The sequence below is a fragment of the Podarcis vaucheri genome, assembly GCF_965113315.1.
Source record: "Podarcis vaucheri genome assembly, chromosome: 4".
Taxonomy (NCBI): domain Eukaryota; kingdom Metazoa; phylum Chordata; class Lepidosauria; order Squamata; family Lacertidae; genus Podarcis; species Podarcis vaucheri.
Genome location: NC_138762.1, coordinates 103,829,729 through 103,853,096, shown reverse-complemented (window position 1 = coordinate 103,853,096; position 23,368 = coordinate 103,829,729). Strand labels below are relative to the sequence as shown.

General features: G+C 44.6%; 1 protein-coding gene across 3 annotated transcripts in view; it reads right to left on the bottom strand.

Moving 5' to 3' along the window:
- Positions 1-23,368, bottom strand: part of KLF12 (KLF transcription factor 12) — a 243,577-nt gene that overhangs the window by 21,305 nt on the left and 198,904 nt on the right. For all 3 annotated transcript variants that reach the window (XM_082221431.1, XM_082221433.1, XM_082221432.1), the window contains one exon: positions 4,068-4,225. In XM_082221431.1, the coding sequence (XP_082077557.1) occupies positions 4,068-4,225 (158 nt within the window). The remainder of the gene's footprint in view (positions 1-4,067; positions 4,226-23,368) is intronic.

Here is a 23,368-nt window from a genome sequence, read left to right as displayed (position 1 = left end):
CCAACGTGGGGCTCGAACCCACAGCCCTGAGATTAATAGTTTTGTGCTCTGTCGACTGAGCTATGGCAGCACAGTCCATTCCAACCAAATACTATCTGCCATGACTGACACTGCCTCTCTGGGGTCTCAGGCAGAGTTCTTTCCTATCACCTGCTACCCGAACCTATTCTGTATGTGTATAGCAATTTGAACCAGGATCTCTAATTCCTGATCTTTCAGATATAGTCAGCTTCTCAGGAAAATTATGAGTTCCAGGCATATGAAACCATTTAGCAATTTCTACGCAATTCTGCTTACTTAAGTATTTTGCAAGCATGCCTAATGGTGCATTTGCACTGCATGAAAAGGTAAAATTATGCAACAACAAGTTTCTGTGATCTGGTTTTTTTCCTATTGAAGCCTGCTTATCCTTGCGTGCCGGGCTGTCATAATTCATTTATACCCAGCCAATATCATACACTAATTACCCCAGGGCCATACATAAATAGTTGACTCACTTTGCTCTGGGCAAAAAAGCAAAGATATAAATGCAAGATGAGATTAGCTTGTAAAGTATGTTCACATTCAACACCGCATGAGACTGTGCAAACTTCCCAAAAGGTTCACGAAAGCAATGCAATTACGTTTTGTGGTTGTTGTTTTTTTGTGGTTTAAACTATGGGATTAATAGATTGTGTAAGACTCACACAACTCAGTCTTTGATCCAACAATTCTGCCAACTATGGTGATCCATGGAGGCCCATAGTAAACTTCTTGGATTGCAAAAGCAGTGTGTACCTCTCCATTCTTAAGGAAATCAGCCCTGAGTGCTCACTGGAAGGACAGATCCTGAAGCTGAGGCTCCAATACTTTGGCCACCTCATGAGAAGAGAAGACTCCCTGGAAAAGACCCTGATGTTGGGAAAGATGGAGGGCACAAGGAGAAGGGGACGACAGAGGACGAGATGGTTGGATAGTGTTCTCGAAGCTACCAGCATGAGTTTGACCAAGCTGGTAGCTTCGGGAGGCAGTAGAAGACAGGAGTGCCTGGCGTGCTCTGGTCCAGGGGGTCATGAAGAGTCGGACACAACTAAACGACTAAACAACAACAACAACAACATCAGACACTCGGAAAGCCACAATACATAGGAACATAGGAAGCTGCCTGATACAAAATCAAACCACTGGTGCATTTGGATCAGTAGCTGTCTAGGGTTTTCAGACAGGAATCTTCCCAAGGCATACAAGGAGATGCTGAGGATGAAGCCTGGGACTTTCTGCATGCAAACCAATGCACTCTAGCACTACATTTTAGCCTTTTGCACTATACAGGGATGATGGGCTGCTTTTGGTTTTGTAGCTCTGTAGACTTGCCTTAAGCGGTCATTTACTCAGCTCAGTCTTTCATCTATTATATTACTGGATAAAGGTAAAGGACCACTGACCAGTTAAGTCCAGTAGTGAACAACTCTGGGGTTGTGGCGCTCATCACGCTTTACTGGCCAAGGGAGCTTCCGGGTCATGTGGCCAGCATGACTAAGCCGCTTCTGGTAAAACCAGAGCAGTGCATGGAAACACTGTTTACCTTCCCGCCGGAGCAGTACCTATTGACCTACTTGCACTTTGAGGCGCTTTCGAACTGCTAGGTTGGCAGGAGCTGGGACTGAGCAATGGGAGCTCACCCCGTCGCAGGGATTCAAACTGCCGACCTTCTGGATTGTCAAGCCCTAGGCTCTGTGGTTTAGACCACAGCGCCACCCGTGTGCATATTATGATAAAACCCCCAAACAAAAGCAATATAGAATCATTATTGTGCTCCCCACTTACTGGTGCCTTAATGAGGGTGGTTCTCTCCCCCCCCTCAAACTAGCACTTTTGTTTAGGGATACTGAAGTTAAAAGACATTTTGTACCGAAAACACATCTAACCCAAGTGTTGCAAAACATCTGTTTAGGTATGAGCAGTCTGACATCCAAGCACATTTCCTTGGAACTAATTCCCACTGATTTTAACAGAACAGCTTATTTTCCAGTTAATTGGGTTTAGGATTGCCGCCTGCGAGTAAAATTTACAAGCTCAGGTGATTAAAACAATCAGAGACACCCTGTGATTTTTTATTTTTTTTCCAGGAGGGGCTTTCCAGCAAGCTCTTCCGTACGATGGGTTTAATTAAGGCAAAGTTGTGCTGTGAACGCTGCAGTGTGTTCCAACCGCTAAACGCAAAAGCCCATGGCAAATGCATATATTAAACCCCACACAAAATTACACTCCTCCAAAGGCAGTCTGGATTGCAGTACTTAACATCAGTCAGCATCTGGCTCCAAAGGAGAATAGTAGTTATGAAAAGGGTTTGGTTCCTGCGCTCTGATGTGCAACCGTTAGAAGCCACAGGGCTAACCACCAGTTACTTCATGTGTTTCTTCCCCCCCTGGTGTGGCCATGGGGAGTTCATAACCTCTCTCTGGTTTTGCAAGTCGGGTGTGGCAAACCACCAGGGAGAGATGCTGAGAGCATGCACCCCTTCTTGGCCCCGTGCCTTCTACCCTTGGTTTCCAAGGTCTGTTCCAAGTGGCCTTGGGGTTCCTGGGAAGCCTTGTCGTGGGTGATCAGGGGCAACCTTTGCTGAAAGGCAGCTTACCCACCACTTACCAACCCTCCCCTAAGTGTGCAGCCACAGGGCAATGCCGGGTGTGGTCTGAAGGTTCACTCTCAGTTCAGGCGCGGCTACCCTGACGCCCAAGAGGCTGTGACCTGCCTGAACTAAGAGGGTGGCCCAGAATGCTCCACAGGAACCTCTGCAACACACTGGGGAGGGGTCTGTGGCAAAGGAACGGGGGCGCCTCCTCAGCAGGCAAGAGAATGCTTTTGGGATCCCTGAGGCCAAAAATGGGAAAGGCGAAGCATTGGTTAAAGAGGCATTCAGAACAAAGGACACAAGCGTTCGGAAGAGGCACGTTTATGAGCGTTTGCTTGCTAGAGTTTGGCTTGCACACACCAGCCCCCTTCAGATGGTACTTAAGTGAAGGGGGCTATGGGTTCAAATGGAAGCATCCCTGCCTCCAACATTCATGCGTTGAGCATTGGTGTCAAGGTCAGGCCAAGCAGCATGTCCCTGCTTCTCTTTCATTGCTCAGACTTCCTTTGCGTAAGGGGCTTCTATTCTGACAGTAACTTTAATCAGTTGGAATCCTGATTTTTTTTTCTTTCCCCTACCCAGCTCCATACATATTCTCCTGCTCAGGAGTTTTGCTCAGATGGAAGTTCAGGACTTTTATCCAGGTCCTCTGAAGATGGCGAGACAAAACATTTGCTTCGGTGGGTTAATCTGCCAGTTCCCATTTCTTCTTTTCCCAGTTCTCCCTATTTCCACATCAGTTTTCAGTTTTTAAAGAAAGGAAAAGTTGTACACATTTTCCTTAACATAATGCATTTTTGTACATTATTTTCACCAATACAAGCATATTTGTGTGCATTTCCCCCTAATATAAGCCTTTTATTTTGTATGTTTTTCATTGTGGTTGGAGAACTACATTGCAAAACTTTGAGAACTACAAATTTTAAAGGATGGCCTCATTTCAGATCACATACTGGTTTAGGAAATGTGAATCAGGTAGGTTCACATTAAAATGAAAACTGAATTAATTCCTCCCCCATTCACAGTTACACCCTACCTTCTCTTCCCCATATGATCGGCCCTCCAGATGTTTTTGGCCTACAACTCCCATGATCCCTAGCTAGCAGGACCAGTGGTCAGGAATTATGGGAATTGTAGTCTCAAAACTTCTGGAGGGCCTAGGGCAAAAATAATACTTCTGATTTTTCAGAGTTTGACCTTAACCGAGAAAGAACAGGAACAACAGAGGTGTGCCCACATGGAAGGAAAACCTCTGATTCTAAAATCACATGATGCTGGGAAGCTTAATAACCCCCAAGGCTATATGTTGAAAATAATTACTGTTTATTACACAGTGGTGAAAGCTCATTAATGTTTACTGTGCCTTTCATCATGTCAAAAATAGAACGTGCCCGCTGAGAGACACTGTTGCTAACACTGTCCATACAGCGAAAACCTTTGGCAAAACCCTTACCTGTGTGCGTCCTTCGGTGAGCCTTCAGGTGGGAGCTTTTCGTGTACACCTTGTTGCACCCTTCAAAATCACATCTGTGAATGCGGCGCTTTCTAGAGTCAGGCGATTCGGACCTTCTCTGGCGCCTTGTGCTCTCAATACTAAACGGCGAAATTGAACTGCGAGGCAGAAGAAGAAAAGGCAGCAGGTTAATGACCGTCTGTGTCCTTTGCTGCAAATAATGGCAGAATGCAAGAGCTTTTGTTCTTTAATTGAAAATCACAGGAATTATCTCCGAAATGTTGATAGTTAAAGACTGGTTTCAAAACACAGCCTTTTTTTCCTTACCATATCTCTGTTCATAAAGTTCAATGAGATAGGACACTTATTTTTGTGTGGCTAGAAACTCCCTTTTCCCACAGAAGCCTTGCACAACATGTGACCCATGGAATCAAGCTTAGTGTAACAGCCATCCCTAAACTGTTTCTGCTATCTACCTGGGACTGCAAAAACAGGGTTAGGAAGGGTATCACATTGGCTGGTGAACTGAGTTCGAATCAACAGATCACAAGTTGTGCAGGCCTGCTCTGGAGGCTGCTCACAAGATAAACCAATGCATTGATTTATTTTTCCCCTTCAAGCAACACCACATTTTAAAATCTGGGTGAGCATTTAATAGCCGAGACGAATGGCTAATATAAACCCAGTAGTTAAGCTCAAATACTCAGGCCATTCTATTTTGAGAAAAGATGGGTAAGAAAACATCATTTTCCAATTAGCTGTAGGGTTTCCGGAGATACAATATTTTATGAGTGAAAGCAACGTAAGATATAAAGGAAAGCAAGGGGGGGGGGGACAGCCAACTCCTTAAAAGGAAATAATATCTGATACTACATGCCTGTTCATGCAAGAATCTTGTTCATGCCTAGTCATGTAAGATTCAAACAAGAACTATTTCACTAGTTCTAAGACACTTCTCTCTCTTCTCCCTTAGTTAAGGGATTAGTAAGAGGTTGATTCATGCAAATAACAAATGGATTTTGTCGAAATGACAAATCGGATTATACTAAAGCTAGAAGCAGATCAGTCTTCATGTGCTCCTTCCATGCAAACACTAATTCAGGGGCAGAGAACCTGTTGCCTTCTGGACTAGCTGAAATAATGCTTTAATTGAAACTGCTTTTAAAATGTCTTTAATTGTTTTGGACTGTTTTGTTTCTGAATTGTGAATGTGTTTGCCGCCCCAGGTTTCTTCAGGCGGATCAAATGTACCGTATTTTTCGTCCTATAGGGCGCACCGGCCTATAGGACGCACCTCGGGGTTTTTTTTGGAGGGGGCTCACCGTGCTTCGGGCTGCAGGCTGCCGCCCCAAGCCTCGCGCGCCCAGCGGGACCTCCCGCCGGGCTTGCAAGACTTGCGGATAGCTTCCTGAAGCCTGGAGAGTGAGAGGGGTCAGTGCGCACCAATGCCTCTCGCTCTCCACGCTTCAGCGAAAGCCTGCATTCGCCCCATAGGACGCACACACATTTCCCCTTCATTTTTGGAGGGGAAAAAGTGCGTCCTATGGGGCGAAAAATACGGTAAATAATAAGGTAAAAGGTAAAGGACCCCTGAATGGTTAAGTCTAGTCAAAGGTGACTATGGGTGCAGTGCTCATCTCGCTTTCAGGACGAGGGAACCGGCATTTGTCCACCGACAGCTTTCCAAGTCATGTGGCCAGCAGGACTAAACCGCTTCTGGTGCAACGGGACGAGTGCCTGAGCATATGGAAATGGTGTTTACCTTCCCACCGCAGCGGTACCTAGTTATCTACTTGCACTGGCATGCTAGGTTGGCAGGAGCTGGGACAGAGCAACGGGAGCTCACCCTGTCACGTGGATTAGAACCGCTGACCTTCTGATCGGCAAGCCCAAGAGGCTCAGTGGTTTAGACCACAGCGCCACCCGTTCCCTCCATAATAATAAAGAACTCTAATAAATCCCAGCCAGCGTGGCCAGTGGACACAGATAATGTGAAATGTAGTCCTACAAAATCTGGAGGGCCACAAGCCTTTCCCATCTCTGCACCAGAAGCACGAAAAAGGGAACAGGATTGTGCCCGATGACCCTGCGCAATGTTGCTGACTCCACCCGCAAACATCTACCCACTAAGCGGTAGGCTTCCTCACAGTTGGAAACATCAACGGTTCTCTTTGCACGAATCCTGTTCAGTGCTGGGGGGGGGAGCCAATGGGTGGGATGACATCGGGATGAAATATGGTGATGTCATGGCAGTGGCGTAGCGTGGGGGGTGCAGGGGGGGCCGGCCGCACCGGGCGCAACATCTGGGGGTTAGGGTTAGGGGGCGCAAATTCACGGGTTAGGGGGCGCAAATCCATGGGTTAGGGGACGCAAATTACTTGCCTTGCCCCTGGTGCTGACAACCCACGCTACGCCACTATGTCATGGCACTGAGGGTACCCCAGCTGTTGCTCCACTTCACTGGTGGCTATTTTTTTAATCACAGCTGTCAGTTCACTGTTAACCACCTTGAATTTCTTAAGAAAAATAGGTAGCATAAAAGTTTCAAAAAAGACAAATGAATTTGTAAATGCCAGTGGGTTGCCACCACTTATTTTCATTTGCTAGGAACTAAGGGAAAACTACAGAGCCTAGGACTTGCCGATCAGAAGGTCAGCAGTTCGAATCCGCGCGACGGGGTGAGCTCCTGTTGCTTGGTCCCTGCTTCTGCCAACCTAGCAGTTTGAAAGCATGTCAAAGTGCAAGTAGATAAATAGGTACTGCTCCAGCGGGAAGGTAAACGGCATTTCCATGCGCTGCTCTGGTTTGCCAGAAGTGGCTTAGTCACGCTGGCCACATGACCTGGAAGCTGTACGCCGGCTCCCTTGGCCGATAAAGCGAGATGAGCGCCGCAACCCCAGAGTCATCCGTGACTGGAACTAATGGTCAGGGGCCCCTTTACCTTTAAGGGAAAAAATGAGGAAGAGGAGGAGGGAAGCAAGTCCTGCTGGTTTCAGCAGAAGCCGTGCGATTTCCCAATATTTCCAGTCTTATTCTAATCAAATTTGTCAGTTTGATCAATTCATTTGTTCCTTGCATGAGTTAAAGAGTTACTAACCTCGGGGAATGCTTTCTGTTTATGAGTTTTTAGTAGCGTTACTGCATATGATATCTGGTAATTTGCTTTATAGTTATTACCTCCAACCAGAAAGGTTTCCCTTTTTTTGCAGTGCTATCACACGCAGCTACTACACGATCACTGTGTTACACCCCCTGCTTCTCCTGTCCTTTTCAGTGTAGCTAATGGTAAATGCCATTCATATAATATTGCTGAAAGGGGGCACACAATCTAGCCGAACAGGAAGCAGCAGCCCAGGGCTGGCCTTCCTTTCTCACAGTGGTTTGAATTAAACACAGTCCAATTATTAGATGTTATTCACAATACGGAAAGGGTGAATTAGAAAGGGCTACGGAGAAGTAGTGAAGCATTTGTTGTTTGCTGCCAAAATGTTAAGTTGTAAAAATAAAGAAATAAAAGCCCAGGAGAAAAAGGAGAAAGTATCAGTGGAGGAGTGATGGAGGAAGTTTGAATTATAACATCAATAAGCAAACCTGTAGCTTAGCAACAAATCAGGCCGGGCAAGATCAACTACAAGTTATTATGAAAAATGTGGTAACCATTTATGCTTTACTGGGACAACCAAGACAGAATAACTTTTATGTTCACAAGTATTAGGTTATCTAAAAATTGTTATCTTTGGTATGCAATGTATGCATTTAACATATTTCTAATGTTAAAGGTGTCTACATAAAAGGTGATTATGTCTAGAGATAAAAGCTGAAGTCAATGAATAAAAAAACCATAATGTTTAGATATGAGTTGTGGAGTTGGAAGGGTGAACAAGGGGTCATCTAGTCCAACCCCCTTGCCACGCAGGACTCTTTTGCCCAACTTGGGGCTTGAACCCACAACCTGGAGATGTTCTACCAACAGAACTATACCTAACAACTAAACTGTTGTTGTTTAGTCGTTTAGTCGTGTCCGACTCTTCGTGACCCCATGGACCAGAGCACGCCAGGTACTCCTGTCTTCCACTGCCTCCCACAGTTTGGTTAGACTCATGCTGGTAGCTTCGAGAACACTGTCCAACCATCTCGTCCTCTGTCGTCCCCTTCTCCTTGTGCCCTCCATCTTTCCCAACATCAGGGTCTTTTCCAGGGAGTCTTCTCTTCTCATGAGGTGGCCAAAGTATTGGAGCCTCAGCTTCACGATCTGTCCTTCCAGTGAGCACTCAGGGCTAATTTCCTCAAGAATGGATGCGTTTGATCTTCTTGCAGTCCATGGGACTCTCAAGAGTCTCCTCCAGCACCATAATTCAAAAGCATCAATTCTTCGGCGATCAGCCTTCTTTATGGTCCAGCTCTCTCTCAGAGCTGAGAACAACTAAACTAGGTTCCCCAAATCATTTGATGCCTAGAGCATAACTTGTTTCTGGACTAACATCAGAAGTAGAACTCACTATGACAGTCACAACAGATGTAGATATTTCTTCTTTGCAACACCAGGATAGCATCCTCCTTTTCCCCTTGTCCTATCAGCTGGGATTCAAGGATGGAACTGCTTCCTAGGCTGTGGCCCCTGTGTCTGACAGCTGTGGCAGGGGTTGGTGCCACTGACATATCGTGCCAGGGAGGTTCAGCAGTAAAACTGCTAGCACACTTGCAAAAGCTAAGCAGGGTCCGGTGTGGTTTCAAATTGGATGGGGGACCGTGTGTTGAGATTTCTGCATTGCAAGGGGTTTGGACTTGATGACCCTTTGGGATCTCTTCCAACCCTATGATTCCATGAACTGCAGTGTCTCCCTCCATAATGATGTCACTGCCCAAATCCTGGCTGGGGGATGGAGCAATGCTTCACTATGCTCTTATCCAGAACTCCATTCAACACAGTGGTCTTCCCACAACACGCTGAATAGCCCTTCTAATGGCATACTAGTGTGCCTGGGCAAAGCGTTTTGCAGTTGCCACCCTAAACGAATAAATGGCTTTCTTGCAAAACTGAAGGTGTGCATTTAGCCGCTAGGTGGAGTGAGAGATCTTCAAAACGAGCAACCAAAAAGTAGCTTCAAACAGACTGGCAATGTTATCTTTCCCTTTCTGTCAAAGATAAGGTGGTTCATGGAAAGCAAGGTTTCCCCGTCCTCTCCTCCCTACGGAAGTTACCTGCAACCCCCCCCCAAAGCCTCTCTCTCTGTGTGTGTCAGAGGCCCTCCCTTGAGCCAGGGAGATAGATGCTGTCTGTGACTCACAAGCTGTCCTGAACCCCTTGGAACATAAGAACATCGGAAGCTGCCTTATACTGAATCAGACCCATTGGTCCATTAAGCTCAGCATTGCCTGGTGTCATGCACTGGCTGGATGCAGAGGAATGGTGGGAGGTACCAGCTGGGGAATCAGGTTCAGACCCCAGGGAGTGATGGTGGGACAACAATGAGTAGTCAGAGGGAGAAGAGGGAGAAGCCTAGGAAGAGAAGGTGTTGGAAGCTGAAGGCGTAACAGGTAGGTAAAGGTAAAGGGACGCCTGACCATTAGGTCCAGTTGCAGACGACTCTGGGGTTGCGGCACTCATCTTGCTTTATTGGCTGAGGGAGCTGGCATACAGCTTCCGGGTCATGTGGCCAGCATGACTAAGCCACTTCTGGTGAACCAGAGCAGGGCACAGAAACGCCATTTACCTTCCTGCCGGAGTGGTACCTATTTATCTACTTGCACTTCGTGCTTTCAAACTGCTAGGTTGGCAGAAGCAGGGAGCGATCAACAGGAGCTCACCCCGTCGCGGGGATTCGAATCGCGACCTTCTGATCGGCAAGTCCTAGGCTCTGTGGTTTAACCCACAGCGCCACCTGCATCCCTTGTAACAGGTAGAGCTGTGCAATATATCGGTAAATTGTCTGACACTGGTTCAGAGTGCGATACCGATTTCAGACCTTTTGAGCTGGCAATACATTGTGGTGGCCAGGGAGCAACGATGTACTCCCAGCTCAGATTGCCTGCAGATGGCAAAGGCGCAGTCAGGCAGTCAGGCAGAGCTCGAGAAGGTACTCGACAGGAACTTATTGTGCTCTGTCGGCCTACCTGCCTCCGCCTGGGCGGGCTGCCTCTTTCTCCTGGTTGGTCACTCCTGGAGTGGGTGATAATAAATGACACAGCCTTAGTTTGGAGAATTTGCAACCTTGGCTATAGGACTACTATGCCTAAAAATGAGCTTTTATTTCAGTTGGAGTGACCAACAGGGAAGAAAAGGGGGAATCACAGGCAGAAGCCTATGTCTGCAATTGCAATAACATCCTACTCCCATAACATTGTGTTCATTGATTTTGATATACTGAGCAAGGTACACCACAAGGTACAAATTCTCACTGATCTATGTGCCACAATAGCACAGCACTGAAATAAAAGCTCGTTTTTAGGCATAGTAGACATACAGCCAAGGTTCCAAATTCTCCAAACTAAGGAGAATTTATTATCACCCCCAGTTTGCCTCCAAGATCATAGAACCCTGGAACGACGAAGCTGGAACCCTAGACTTGGTTCGATAATTTCATGCACTGCAGTGGAGCAGGGAAAAGAACTACCATGCTGAAAAACATATCAAGGGTTAGGTAGTCAACCCTGGGCAAAGGCAGGATTTCACCACACCCAAAGCACTTCCTAAAAGATGCTGCCCCTATTTCGCCTTACAGAACTCTCAAGAGCGAGCTTTGGCCAAACAGACTAACTACTAATGCAACTTCACATCATAGCAGAACACACACCAGGAAGGGCTGAGAGGCAAAATGCAAGAGGGTTGTGGCTGGCAATAAAAGAAAGACCAGCTAATTGCGTAAGCTAAAGAGCAGGCTTGAAAACAGCCACCTTACCTGGTCACCTGTGGTGATTTTACACCTACCCGCATGTGGCCGGGCAAAGGAAACGTTGCTTTAAAAAGAGCATTTAGGCCACAAACAACTCACAGAGAAAGGTCCCTGTATGTTTTATGGGCTTTAAAAAAAATCAATCAACATTCTGCATCAAAGTAATCTAAATTTTGTGCCAAAAGTTATTATTTGGCGTCCTATTTAAATTATCCAAGCTGGGGAAACGTGGATCATTTGTCTTCATTCTGGTTTGGTTATGAAAGGGAGAGGTAAAGACGTGACTGATTTTAGGAGTCAAGAGAGCTGCAAAGTGTTGATTGTTTAACTTATTATTATTGATATTTCCTTGCCCGAGAGGAGAGAGTTGTGATATTTTCTGCCCCAGGGATTCAAATAGGCTAAAATATTACACGCTTCAGTTTGGCAGGGGTGTGTACGCACCATTTTTTGGTCCGCATCAGACAACAAATTTTTTTGAGCAGTCCTGGCAGATGCAGAGGCAACTCTCAGCAGAATCCAAAACGACTGGCTTTTCTCTGTCTCATGATGACGATTAACTGTGCTTCGTTTGCAATGAAGGCTTAATTTATGAAGCAGCACAGGAATTATGAGTTAACTATCTTGCTCTTAATCAGGGCATAAATAATTTGCTCTCTTTTTATTACACGATGAGGGAAATATAAATAAGGCAGAGTAAACTGTTATTGGGAACCTTTCTTGGTTTCATATAAAAGCCACCTCAAAAGGACCTTGGACGCTTTGATTTACGTCAGGCAAAAAATGTACCTGAACACTCCTCCCACAGGAAGGCTCCTTTCAGTTTCATTTGGAGCAGGTGCAGGAAGCCCCGAGGGACAATTGGGCAATAATGACTTTTGTAGGACGTTTGAAGCCACCTCGCCACTCTTTTAAGATTCTGGATAAGCTGGATATTTTCCAGGGATGTCCCTGATTTAGAGAAGCCACCCTGGTTTCTGACTTGATCCCAGAATGTCCCACTTTTCCTTAGGATGTCCCTATTTTCATCGTAGAAATGTTGGAGGGTTTGGAGTTACCCAACCCCAGGGCCGTCTGAAGGCAATCCTGTATAGGGAAGTTTTTTTTTGTTTTTTAATGTTTTATTGTGTATTTATACATGTTGGAAGCTGCCCAGAGGGGCTGGGGCAACCAAGTAATAATAAAAATGATGATGTTAATGATGATGATGATAATAATTATTATTATTTATACCCCGCCCAACAAAATATCAAAACACAGTAATGCATCAAACATTAAAAGCTTCCCTAAACAGGGCTGCCTTCAGATGTCTTCTAAAAGCCTGGTAGTTGTTGTTCTCTTTGACATCTGGTGGGAGGGCGTTCCACAGGGAGGGCGCCACTACCGAGAAGGCCCTCTGCCTGGTTCCCTGTAACTTGGCTTCTCGCAATGAGGGAACCGCCAGAAGGCCCTCGGTGCTGGACCTCAGTGTCTGGGCAGAATGATGGGGGTGGAGATGCTCCTTCAGGTATACTGGGCTGAGGCCGTTTAGGGCTTTAAAGGTCAGCACCAACACTTTGAATTTTGCTCGGAAACATCAGTAACACAGTAAGATGTGTGGGGCGTAAATAGTAAAATTATCATTATGGAATGGGGCATACCTATTTTCATCAGAGAAATGTTGGAGGGTATGTGCCCCAGAAGATTAAAAGATAATATTCCCTTGTACAGTGGTGCCCCGCAAGACGAATGCCTCGCAAGACGGAAAACTCGCTAGACGAAAGAGTTTTCCGTTTTGGAGGTGCTTCGCAAAACGAATTTCCTATGGGCTTGCTTCACAAGACGACAATGTCTTGCGAGTTCCTGCTGTCCCCCCCTTTCTAAGCCGCTAAGCCACTTATCAGCTGATCCGATCAGCAGATAAGCCGCTAAAAGCCGCTAATAGCGCTAATCCTTCAATGGGCTTGCTTCGCAAGACGAAAAAACCGCTAGACGAAGAGAATCACAGAACGGATTCTTTTCATCTTGCGAGGCTAAAACTTCACTTCCTGGCTCTCTGACTGGACTCTGGACTAGCCTTTTGAGAGACCGAATACTCCAAACAAGTCTTGTGGGTCAGGTTCACCCAAGTCCAGGACCTTCTACTCTCTCTTCCTTTCCTGACTATGGAAACCATAACAGCAATTCCCCACCTGTCTACTAGGATACACTGACTCACAAATCTGACTCAGCCTCCAGATCACAGCAATGGTGTTCTGTGAATGAACTATCATCGATTTCTTAATGCTCAGACTGCCCACTGCATCTGAACGAGTGTCATGAGACAGCATTGAGATGGGGCACTTCAGAGTGAAGTTGTGACCACAGAAGAAGGGGCTCTAAAATTTGAACTCAGCTCACAAATCTTCTGTTGCAATAAATTACCTCTGGTTGCTTTCTCCTCCTGTGGGAGTCCAGATACATATGCATGAGAATAAACACATATGTCTGGAACATATGAGGAACGGAGGATGGGGAGACTGTGAATTGAGAAGCAAAGCAGTAGAGAAACGGAAAAAATAAGCACCCAACTTTCCCTTCTACTCTTTTCTGGTCCAACTTGCAGCAAGGAAGCAGACAGATGAGGCTTCATGACACACATTCAAGAATACTGTGTAGTCAGAGCCCAAGAGGACACAGGATTCTGACCACTTATTTATTTAATATATTTATACCCCACCTTTTCCCAAAGATGGGATTGCAATCAATTCCATTAATGACTCTTATGATCAACTAATGCGTGTTTAAACATGATCAAAACCTTTCTTTGGCATCATAGGCAACCGTTATCGTGAGAGTTAAAACAAAGCTGGAGCAGAAAAAAATGGAATTCAGAACTTTAACACGCTCATAATTATATTCTGCCTCTCGCTTTCTGTGTGTGTATCACTAATGCGATAAATTTAATTCAGGAGATTCTGTACCGTGGGTTTTGCAGTTTGAAAAATTCCACTGTTGCACAGCTTAAGCTATGATCAAGAATGTAAGCTAGAGGGATATATGATATGATATTCTGCCACAGGGAAGAGAATGCAATGGAATTAAATCGTTTTCAAATCAAACTTTGCCAACGCTGCACTGCAGGGCCCATAGATTTTCTGCTCTTTGTAAGAGATAACGTCTCTCCCAGGGGACAGGAAAACACATTTACTCTTTATCCTGTATAACCTCTGCTTTCTTAATTTTTAGAATTTATTCTGGCTCTCTGTCACTGAACACAGAGTTGTTGGCTTGGATCCAAAAAACAGTGTGTGCTGTGCTTATGCAAAGGGGCTTTCTTCATTCTCTTTTGACTACCGTTCCTTACACTCTTGGAGATAAGTTTTCAAGAATGCCCCCACTAACTTCCGTTGGCAACACCCAGGGTTGCTGGGACCCATGGGAAACATAGTTCTCAAGGTTCCTGTTGGTGCTGGACTTAAATAAAAAATATAGGATATGTGCCAAAACCTGCAACTTTAGAAAATATTTTTTAAAAATGCTTAATATCATTTTGTTGTCCCTTCTGTGCTCTGAAAACTGAAACGGTTCTGCAGGAAAATAAGATGCTTTGGTCCCATTAATGAGAAGTTTTCCAACTTTATATTTCATAATTAAAGGCAATGGGACCAACATTTTGTGGGCCACAGTCCACCACTGGTTGCATGAAGAGTTACCCTGAGTTGCAAGTACATTTACACACAGTTGGGTGGGGATTGTAAACAGTATTCTTAATTTGTTAATATTACTTCTTGGCTCTAGGTGGCACCAGAGCCTTAAATTTGTCTAGCTGTAATAAACTCTTTGGCCTTTGTTCTTCCTTCTTGAAGGTAATTCCACACTTCCTGCTTTCTCCACAAGATACAGACCTCACTGACCTGCACAGGGGAGGAAAAATTACTGCAGCGCTTTTTTTGCTAATAGGAACTGGTCTATCCCTGCGCATAAGCAGAAAGATGCTGCGATGGGTGGAAACCAAGTGAGGATTAAAAGCCTGAAGAGGGAAGGGAAAAGGAATAGTCATTCCCTTTTGCTATCAGTTGACTTGTTAAGGATCACTCAGAAGAACTCCTTATCCCCAATACATAAAGCTCTGGAGTAGGTAGACAAAGGATTTTAAAACACACACACACACAGCAGAAACAAATAATAAACAAGGGGCCTAAGAGGATCAGTGAGGACCTGGTGTTAAGATGCTGAATCCAGGCTGAAATGAAACTGTACACTTTGATTAGAATACAGTGGTGCCCCGCAAGACGAATGCCTCGCAAGACGGAAAACTCGCTAGACGAAAGTGTTTTCCGGTTTGGAGGTGCTTCGCAAAACGAATTTCCTATGGGCTTGCTTCGCAAGACGACAATGTCTTGCGTGTTCCTGCTGTTTTTTCCCCTCCCCCCCTTTTTCTAAGCCGCTAAGACGCTTATCAGCTGATCCGATCAGCACATAAGCCACTAAAAGCCGCTAATAGCGCTAATCCGCTAATCCGTCAATGGGCTTGCTTCGCAAGACGAAAAAACCGCTAGACGAAGAGAATCACAGAACGGATTCTTTTCGTCTTGCGAGGCACCACTGTAAATAAAACGCTGGAGAAGAAAACCAAGCAGACTCTCTCGCATTTGACACAAAGGCGAAAGTTGACACATGGCACAAAACCACGAGAACTCTGGTTTTACTTTGTTGGAAAGGCATGGCACATGGTAAGCACAGCTACTCAACCTGGGAATGATGGTCAACAATGTGTGTGTGCAAGAGTAATTTGTAAATTTGCCCTGGACTGTTCAGATAGTGGCAGAAACATGGCCGGATCAAATAGGGACGTGGGGGTATTGTTTTGTTTTTGTTCTAGCTATTTATTTGTGCTTCTGTCTTGTATTTTTATCTTGTGAAACGCCCTTTGGACGAAGGGTGGTATATAAATTAATAAATAATAATTATAATAGCTGAGACTCAAGCTGGCTCAAGCGTAATCTCAGGGGCGGGTGAAGGGTGCAAATGTGATTCTATCCTGCAATTCCACAAAAGCAAAATAAGTAATAGAAGGGATCTTAACAGAAGCTTGGGATGTTGCATTTTGGCATGGTATACATATGCACACTGTATTTAAACAAATTATGACAGAACAACATTCTATTTACTCCCTTTTTCTTATGTTAAGAAGGCCTTAAGTCCCAACTAGAGAGCAGCTGTTAACTGTCACAAATATTATTCATAGCTATTACTCCAAGTCAGAGAATGACTGGAAAAGGGGAAACCTAAAATGAACTGGAAAATGAAGTTGCGGGTTTATTATCAAATCCATGATTTCCTATCAACTGCAAGGCTGATTCAAGCATCTGAGATTGACAGCTGTCCAAGAATGATGCGTATAACAGGGAATGGCAAAGCTACTGTATGTAAGGCCTATTTACTTACATTAAATCAGAGGTGGTAAATTTGAACCTATAAAAGTTGTTGGGGGAGTTGTAGTCCATTGACATACGCAGGGCTATATGCTCTCCACGGCTGCATTGCATCAAATGATGGCTTGTATGCAGATGGAAAAGTCAGAGAACAAGCATAAGGAACTTACTATTCACTTCACATCTCCTGATCAGTGAAGTTAATTTCACATATTCCGCGATGAGCTGTCAAGCGATGGTCACACATGCATGTGTGAACCAATCCAACATTACAAACTCACATTTACTTCAAAAGTTCTTTTTAGTTAGTGAAGTTTTATTACCCCTCATTAAAAGTTCAAGCGACATTCAAACAAAACCCTTTTGAGGTTTTTTTAAATTTAATTTTAGAACCAAGGGGAATAATTTTTTTATGAAATAAATAAAATGTATGCATTACAAAGCGTACATTGGGGCATTCCTTGACACAAGCTTATATCCTCATTATTCTCTGTGGGTTAGTCACATGTTTATTAATGTGATGAAGGTCAGAAGAAATTGCCAATAAGATTTTGCAAAAATATATTTAAACATCAGAAGCGACTGACGTGAAGAATTACGCTAACAGCCAAAACTAATAAATCAAGTGCATGAACTACCAAGCCAAAGGCAGCCGACCACAAGATTTAGCAGTCAGTTGTTGTGACAGGTGTCTATCAACATAGATATTCTTTGTTATATACAAGTGGATTTACTATCTATTATCTGTCCTCACCTGCAGTATATCAAATCTAAGGTGTTCAGCATTTAGACAAGGCTTGTTGATTTGGAAAGAAATCTGAACATTCTGCAGGGACAGAAACTACTGAATAAAATGTATGTTTATTAAGGAAGGTACCATTTTAAGCACAAAAATTCTCTAATTCTATATAGATGAAGCACTATAATTAGGGTTCCTATCTTAAAAGCTGCAGACAGAGAAACTCTTAAGGCTGGTTTTCCCAGACTACACAAGCTAGGTAAGTTCACAAAGCAAACCTTGAATACCTGATTCAAGACAGTGCTCCTTCCTCATCAAGGGAAATAGTCCTCTGGAGCAAGAATCATACGGCAAGGAAACTGCCTCTAGACAATAGAGTCTTTTAGATAGACCCAGTATACTAAATTATTTCCATGCAAAGGGAAGTATGCACTAACAGGCCATAATTATTGACTCAAATATTTCTAACAGGAGGCTTTTTAAAACAAGCTTTTTCAAAAACACGGATGGAGTGAGATCTTCCTTATCTGCTTCCAGGAAGAAAAACAGGAAAACTGGTCTAGTGCCAGTTAACCCTTTGCAGGTGCCAAATTGCTCATGGTGGCAACCACAAAAAGGGATTCCACAGAGCTCCACAAACACCTCTCCTAACTGGGAGAACTGGCACCAAAATGGCAACTGTGATACGATATTAGCAAGTCGAAAGTGATGAGGCAAATAATAATAATAATCCAATTTCACATATATGCATATGTGATCTGAACTGCCAGGGAACTGACCAGGAACGAGCTACAGATAGCTCCATGAAAGTGTTGACCGAGTGTGCGGAAGCTGTGAATATTGTAAATTTCATGTTAGGGCTCATCAGGAAATACGTTTTAAATAAAATTGCAGCTATCATAATGCCGTTATACAGATCTATGGTGTGACTGCAATCACAAATCTACAGTGGTGCCTCGCAAGACGAAATTAATCCGTTCCGCGAGTCTCTTCGTCTTGTGGTTTTTTCGTCTTGCGAAGCACGGCTATTAGCGGCTTAGCGGCTATTAACGGCTTAGAGGCTATTAGCGGCTTAGCGGCTTTAAGAAAAAGGAAACAAACTCGCAAGAACTCGCAAGACGTTTCGTCTTGCGAAGCAAGCCCATAGGGAAATTCGTCTTGCGGAACGACTAAAAAAACGGAAAACCCTTTCGTCATGCGCGTTTTTCGTCTTGCGAGGCATTCGTCTTGTGAGGTACCACTGTATTGTAGAGCTGGAAGAGGTTCAGGAAAGGACAGCTAAAACCTAATCCCATGAGTGTAGACTTGTGGAGAAAGTAACATACGAGGCGATATGATCACATAGAGATCCTGAAATGGTATAAAGATGCACATGTTGCCAAAGGAAAGATTCCCAGCCTCTGGTGGTGATTTGGGTGAGGGAGATAGCACATTTGTCAATGGCCCTCCTTATACAAATTGCTGCTAAGGAGCAAGTGCGTTTCAACAAAGGGAGCAACAGGCATACATTCTAAGTCGGAGTAGGCAACCTAAGGCCCGTGGGCCGGATGCAGCTCAATTGCCTTCTCAATCCGGCCCGTGGACAGTCCGGGAATCAGCATGTTTTTACATGAGTAGAATGCATACTTTTATTCAAAATGCATCTCTGGGTTATTTGTGGGGCCTAGGAATTCGTTCTTTCCCCCCCTTCAAAATACAGTCCGGCCCACCACATGATCTGAGGGACGGTGGACCGGCCCACGGCTGAAAAATGTTGCTGACCCCTGTTCTAAGTGTAGTAGAACTGGGATGTTTCTCTGTCCAGAAAACAAAAGCCTTGCAATGAGCAAAACGTGTATTCAAACAGAACATTCAAATTTAGAAGCTTTATCTCCACCCAGAGTTGTGCATCTCTTACGTCAGCCATGTCCGAGTTCCAGCAGGGTGAGATCTACCACCCAATATCAAAAACTGGCAGTGATCTACCACACTCTCCCATTGTCATTCTTCAACTTAAACATATTATCTTTGGCTGGGGATACCCAGCCAGATGGGCGGGGTATAAATAATAAATTAAGATGATGATGATAAAAATAATAACAAATTATTACCCCCACACTGGCCCCCTCCCAGGGCCCTTGGCGCACAGGAAGCCAACGCACTCTGAAATGTCCAATTCCCCCTTTACCAGACGAAGAGCTATATGTGGGGGGGTGGTGGCAGTGGCTTACTTTCGAGTAAACACAGCTAGGCTGGAAATGGAAAGGTGGGCGCCAAGAGCCTTTCTGGGGCACCCAACTGACTGGGTGCCTCAGCTGACTGGGCGATGCAGCCTGCATGCGCTACGGCAAGCTACGGCTTGCAGGGAGTGGTGGCAGGTGCCTCGCGCCTTTCTGGGGCTGGCCAGCTGGCTTGGCATCGCAGCTGTGAAAGCGCCAGCCAGAGCGCTTGCTGCCATGCTGCCTGTGGAGTTGCTCCAGCTGTGGCCGTGCACACTCTGAGGGTGCCCAGTGGCCATGGAAGAGGGTGGCGGGAGGAGGTGCCCCAGGCCTTGGTCGGGATCGACCAGAATCCATTGCAGGATCGACGAGTCGATTGCGATCGACGCCCTGGACATGTCTGTCTTGTGGTATGTGTGCTACCTGGCTGCTGATGCTTAAGAAAGTATGAACCAGCCCTGAGATTATATTATGGGATGGACTGATTCGGGAGAAACACCAGCGTGTGAGGAGATGCTGCAAACTTATAGAGAGGAATCACAGACATAAAATCCACACAGAAACACATCATTGCTTGTTTCAACTCGCTTGTGGGAACAACTCAGAGGCCGTGAAAGAAGGAAGGTTAATAACAGGAAGAATTAGAGGAACCATCGGAAACGACTATGAAAAGCAGTAGAGATATGAGATGATCAGAACCCTCTGAACTTGAAGCATGGGAAGTCCTATTATTATTATTATTATTATTTTATAATTTGGCAGAATATTTGGATTATTTGATATGTATATGTATAATTTGGAATATTTAATGTGATTTGATTGGATAGTTAAAGTGGAAAATTTAATAAAAATGCATTAATTTTTTTTTAAAAAAGAGAGATTATATTATGGGAGACAACCAAACAATGACTTGCCATGGCATAATACAAAGTAATGGCTAAATATTACACAACACGGCAATGATGCTTGCCTCTTTCTCAAAGAGAAAGTCTTCTCAGCCTATGTTCTTGTGCCAAAACTAGGTGGCATTGTCTGAGCATGGCGGGAATTTTGATGTGTTTCTGAAATGTGCTCTCCATTCTAAATTCTGTGGTCTGCAGGAGAATTAGAGCCAGTTTTCACTTTTCTCCAGTTGCATCTGGTTCAAGGAAGGCCTAAAAATGGGCCTAGCAGCCAATCCGTTTTCTTTTGCACCTTTGAATCGCAGGAGCCAGCCAGCCAGTCAGCCTGTCTTTTGCTGCAGCTATTGCCGGGAGAGCGAGCAAGGTGGGGTGAGGGCAAAGTTAAACTACACTGGATTAGCAATGAAAATGGGTGATCAGTGTAATGAGATAATTCTATTACCTTTGTGTTCAAGCAATTTAGCCTTGACTGTTGCCGACCTTTGGTGATTGTGAGCACCACTGAAGCACAATACAATCCTTTTAATAATACAAAAAATTAAAAATGTGCCAGTTTTGCCTGGTATTGTTTGTATGCATACCCACACAGTTCTCTCCCTGCCTCTTTTGCCTCCGTAGGTCCAGCAAATGTTATTTTTGCAATATTTATGGACTTTTCACAGTGACAGCCAAGCCATTCTCCAAGGAACCTGAAGTGGCATGCATTAGGTTGTACCATTTTACCGCCACCTGTGAGGCAGGGGATTTACCGTATTTTTCGCTCTATAGGACGCACTTTTTCCCCTTCAAAAATGAAGGGGAAATGTGTGTGCGTCCTATGGAGCGAAGACGCCATAGCCCCGCGACCCTCTCCCGGCTGGAGAGGTGACGCGCGGCTATGGCAGGAGCCTCTCCGCTGCGCCTTTCCGCTGCTCCCTGACCTGCTCTTTGGGGCTGGTGGTGGGCTTCCCCCCGCCAGCCCCAAAGAGCAGGTCAAAAGGAACCTGAAGCCTGGAGTGCCAGAGGGGTCAGTGCACACCGACCGGCACCTTGTTTTAGAGCGGGAAAACAAGAGGGGGAAGGTTCTCCCCCTCTCTGTGCAGCGCCTCCTGCCGCTTCACTGAAGGGGCGCTGGGCAGAGAGGGGGAGAATTTTTTTTCTTGTTCTCCCCCCTCTAAAACAAAGTGCGTCCTCTTGTCCGGTGCATCCTATGGTGCGAAAAATACGATATATTCAGGGAACATGCTGGCAGAGCAGGGATCTGAACCCAGGTCTCCCCAAGCATAGCCTGAGATACTTCCTTGCAAATTTGTCACTCTCACCTGCTTTAAGCAACCAACGATGTCACCTCTGTCTGAGCTGAGGTGAAAGCAGCCTCTGTTTTATGCATATATGCTTCATATGGTCCTCATGTTGCTGTGAGCCAAGTCAGGGTTTGTCCTGCTATGTCAACCAAACCTGGGCAAACCATGGTTTGTCTCATTCCAGACAAATCACAAGCCAATGTTTCTTTCCTTTTTTTGGAAATAATTTTTATTCGATTTCTACAAATTCATTGACACAAATAGTATTATCACTAATGTTAAACTTTACCCAAGATTCTTCCGAATCTCAAGACTTCCCTTCTCCCCTCCGTAGGTTCTTTAACTAACTTTTTAAACAGCATATTGTGAATCTGTCTAGTTTATCATCCTCCATTGTATCAAAAGTCTACGTGTCATTGCAAGAGTTATTTAAATCCTGCCAAAGAGTTCAAGTGTTTACAGTGGTCTTTCAAGTACATTATATATTTATTCCATTCCTTGTTGAAGTTTTGATCCTCCTGATTTCTGACTTCCCTGGTTAATCTTGTCATCTCTGCATAGTCCAATAATTTCATCTGCCAGTCTACCCTAATAGGTATCTTGCTGTCTTTCCATCTCTGGGCAAGAAGCATCTTGCAGCTTACTAACCATGGCTTACTAACCATGGTTTATCTGAAGGAGACAAACCATTGAGTCTGGCTTCAGATGACACACTAAGCTAAACCACGGCTTAGCTCTCAGCCGTACCATGGGGCTGGAAGAAGGGCAAAAAGGCTATGACCGCTATTCTGGGAACCCTCACACTAATCCATGGTTTGGCTTGGTGTTACATGCAATCCAGGTCAATGAATCAGTGTTCTCCAAAATAACCTTGGATTTTACTGCTTGATGGGCCAATCTAAGGCCATGTTTGGAGTGAAGGGATGGGACTTCATTTCCCCATGCCACCATTAGCACATGCATAGCTGGCTATACTGAAAATTCTATACTTTTAATTCCAGAACTGGAAGCAGGAGATGAAGTATAGCAAACATTTTATATATGGCCTAGAGACTGTCCCTAATGAACGTCATGTTTTTCCTTCTTTGCCCTCACAGGGCTGAAACCTCGTTCGTTCATAATTTCTGCCATTTAATTCCATTTAATTCTCACGATGGTTCCACAGTGGCTTGTACCCAAAACAATGTGGATTAATTGACTTTCTTTTGAGGGCAAAGAGAAAGGAAAATGGTGCAGAGAAAAGACTGAATGGAGGGGAGCAAAATTAAGGCCATTAGTTTGGTGAGGTATTGAGGGTGTGCAAAATATTTGGTCACCTCTGTTTAACGTATCTTATTTGAAGTGCTCCCATTCATACAAAGAAAACAATAAGGAACAAGCGGTCAGTTTTTGTGACCTTTGTTTGCTCAGATTTACAATCACTACTTGCAGCCCCAGGCATTCTTATCGTATTGCCCGCTAGTCTCTCTGTTGCCAACTGCCCTGACAAAGAAATCTCATTCCACAACTGTTCTTTATATCCTAATCAGTGATGTTGCACTTCACCGCTTCTAATAACTGCTCTAATATTTCCACTCAAAATTCTACCTAATTATATATTGCGACTGTGTTCTCAACACAAGCCATTTGATGCAGTTTAACCCGCTGGGATGAATACTTTACAGAAACTACCTTTAAATGCCTTTTCAGAGTAAAATGATACCAGTTTGAAACAGATCTAAGGTTAACTTTTCAACTAAAAGTGTAGCAAACACATAAATAACCGGGGTATCCTTGGGGCAGGGAGGGAAACTGTGGGGAGGGGCGGTGAAATGGAATGGCTGAAAGTTTGAAAAGAAGCCCTCCACAGCAGAGGCCATATTGACTTTTCCAATTTTCAAATTCCAAAAA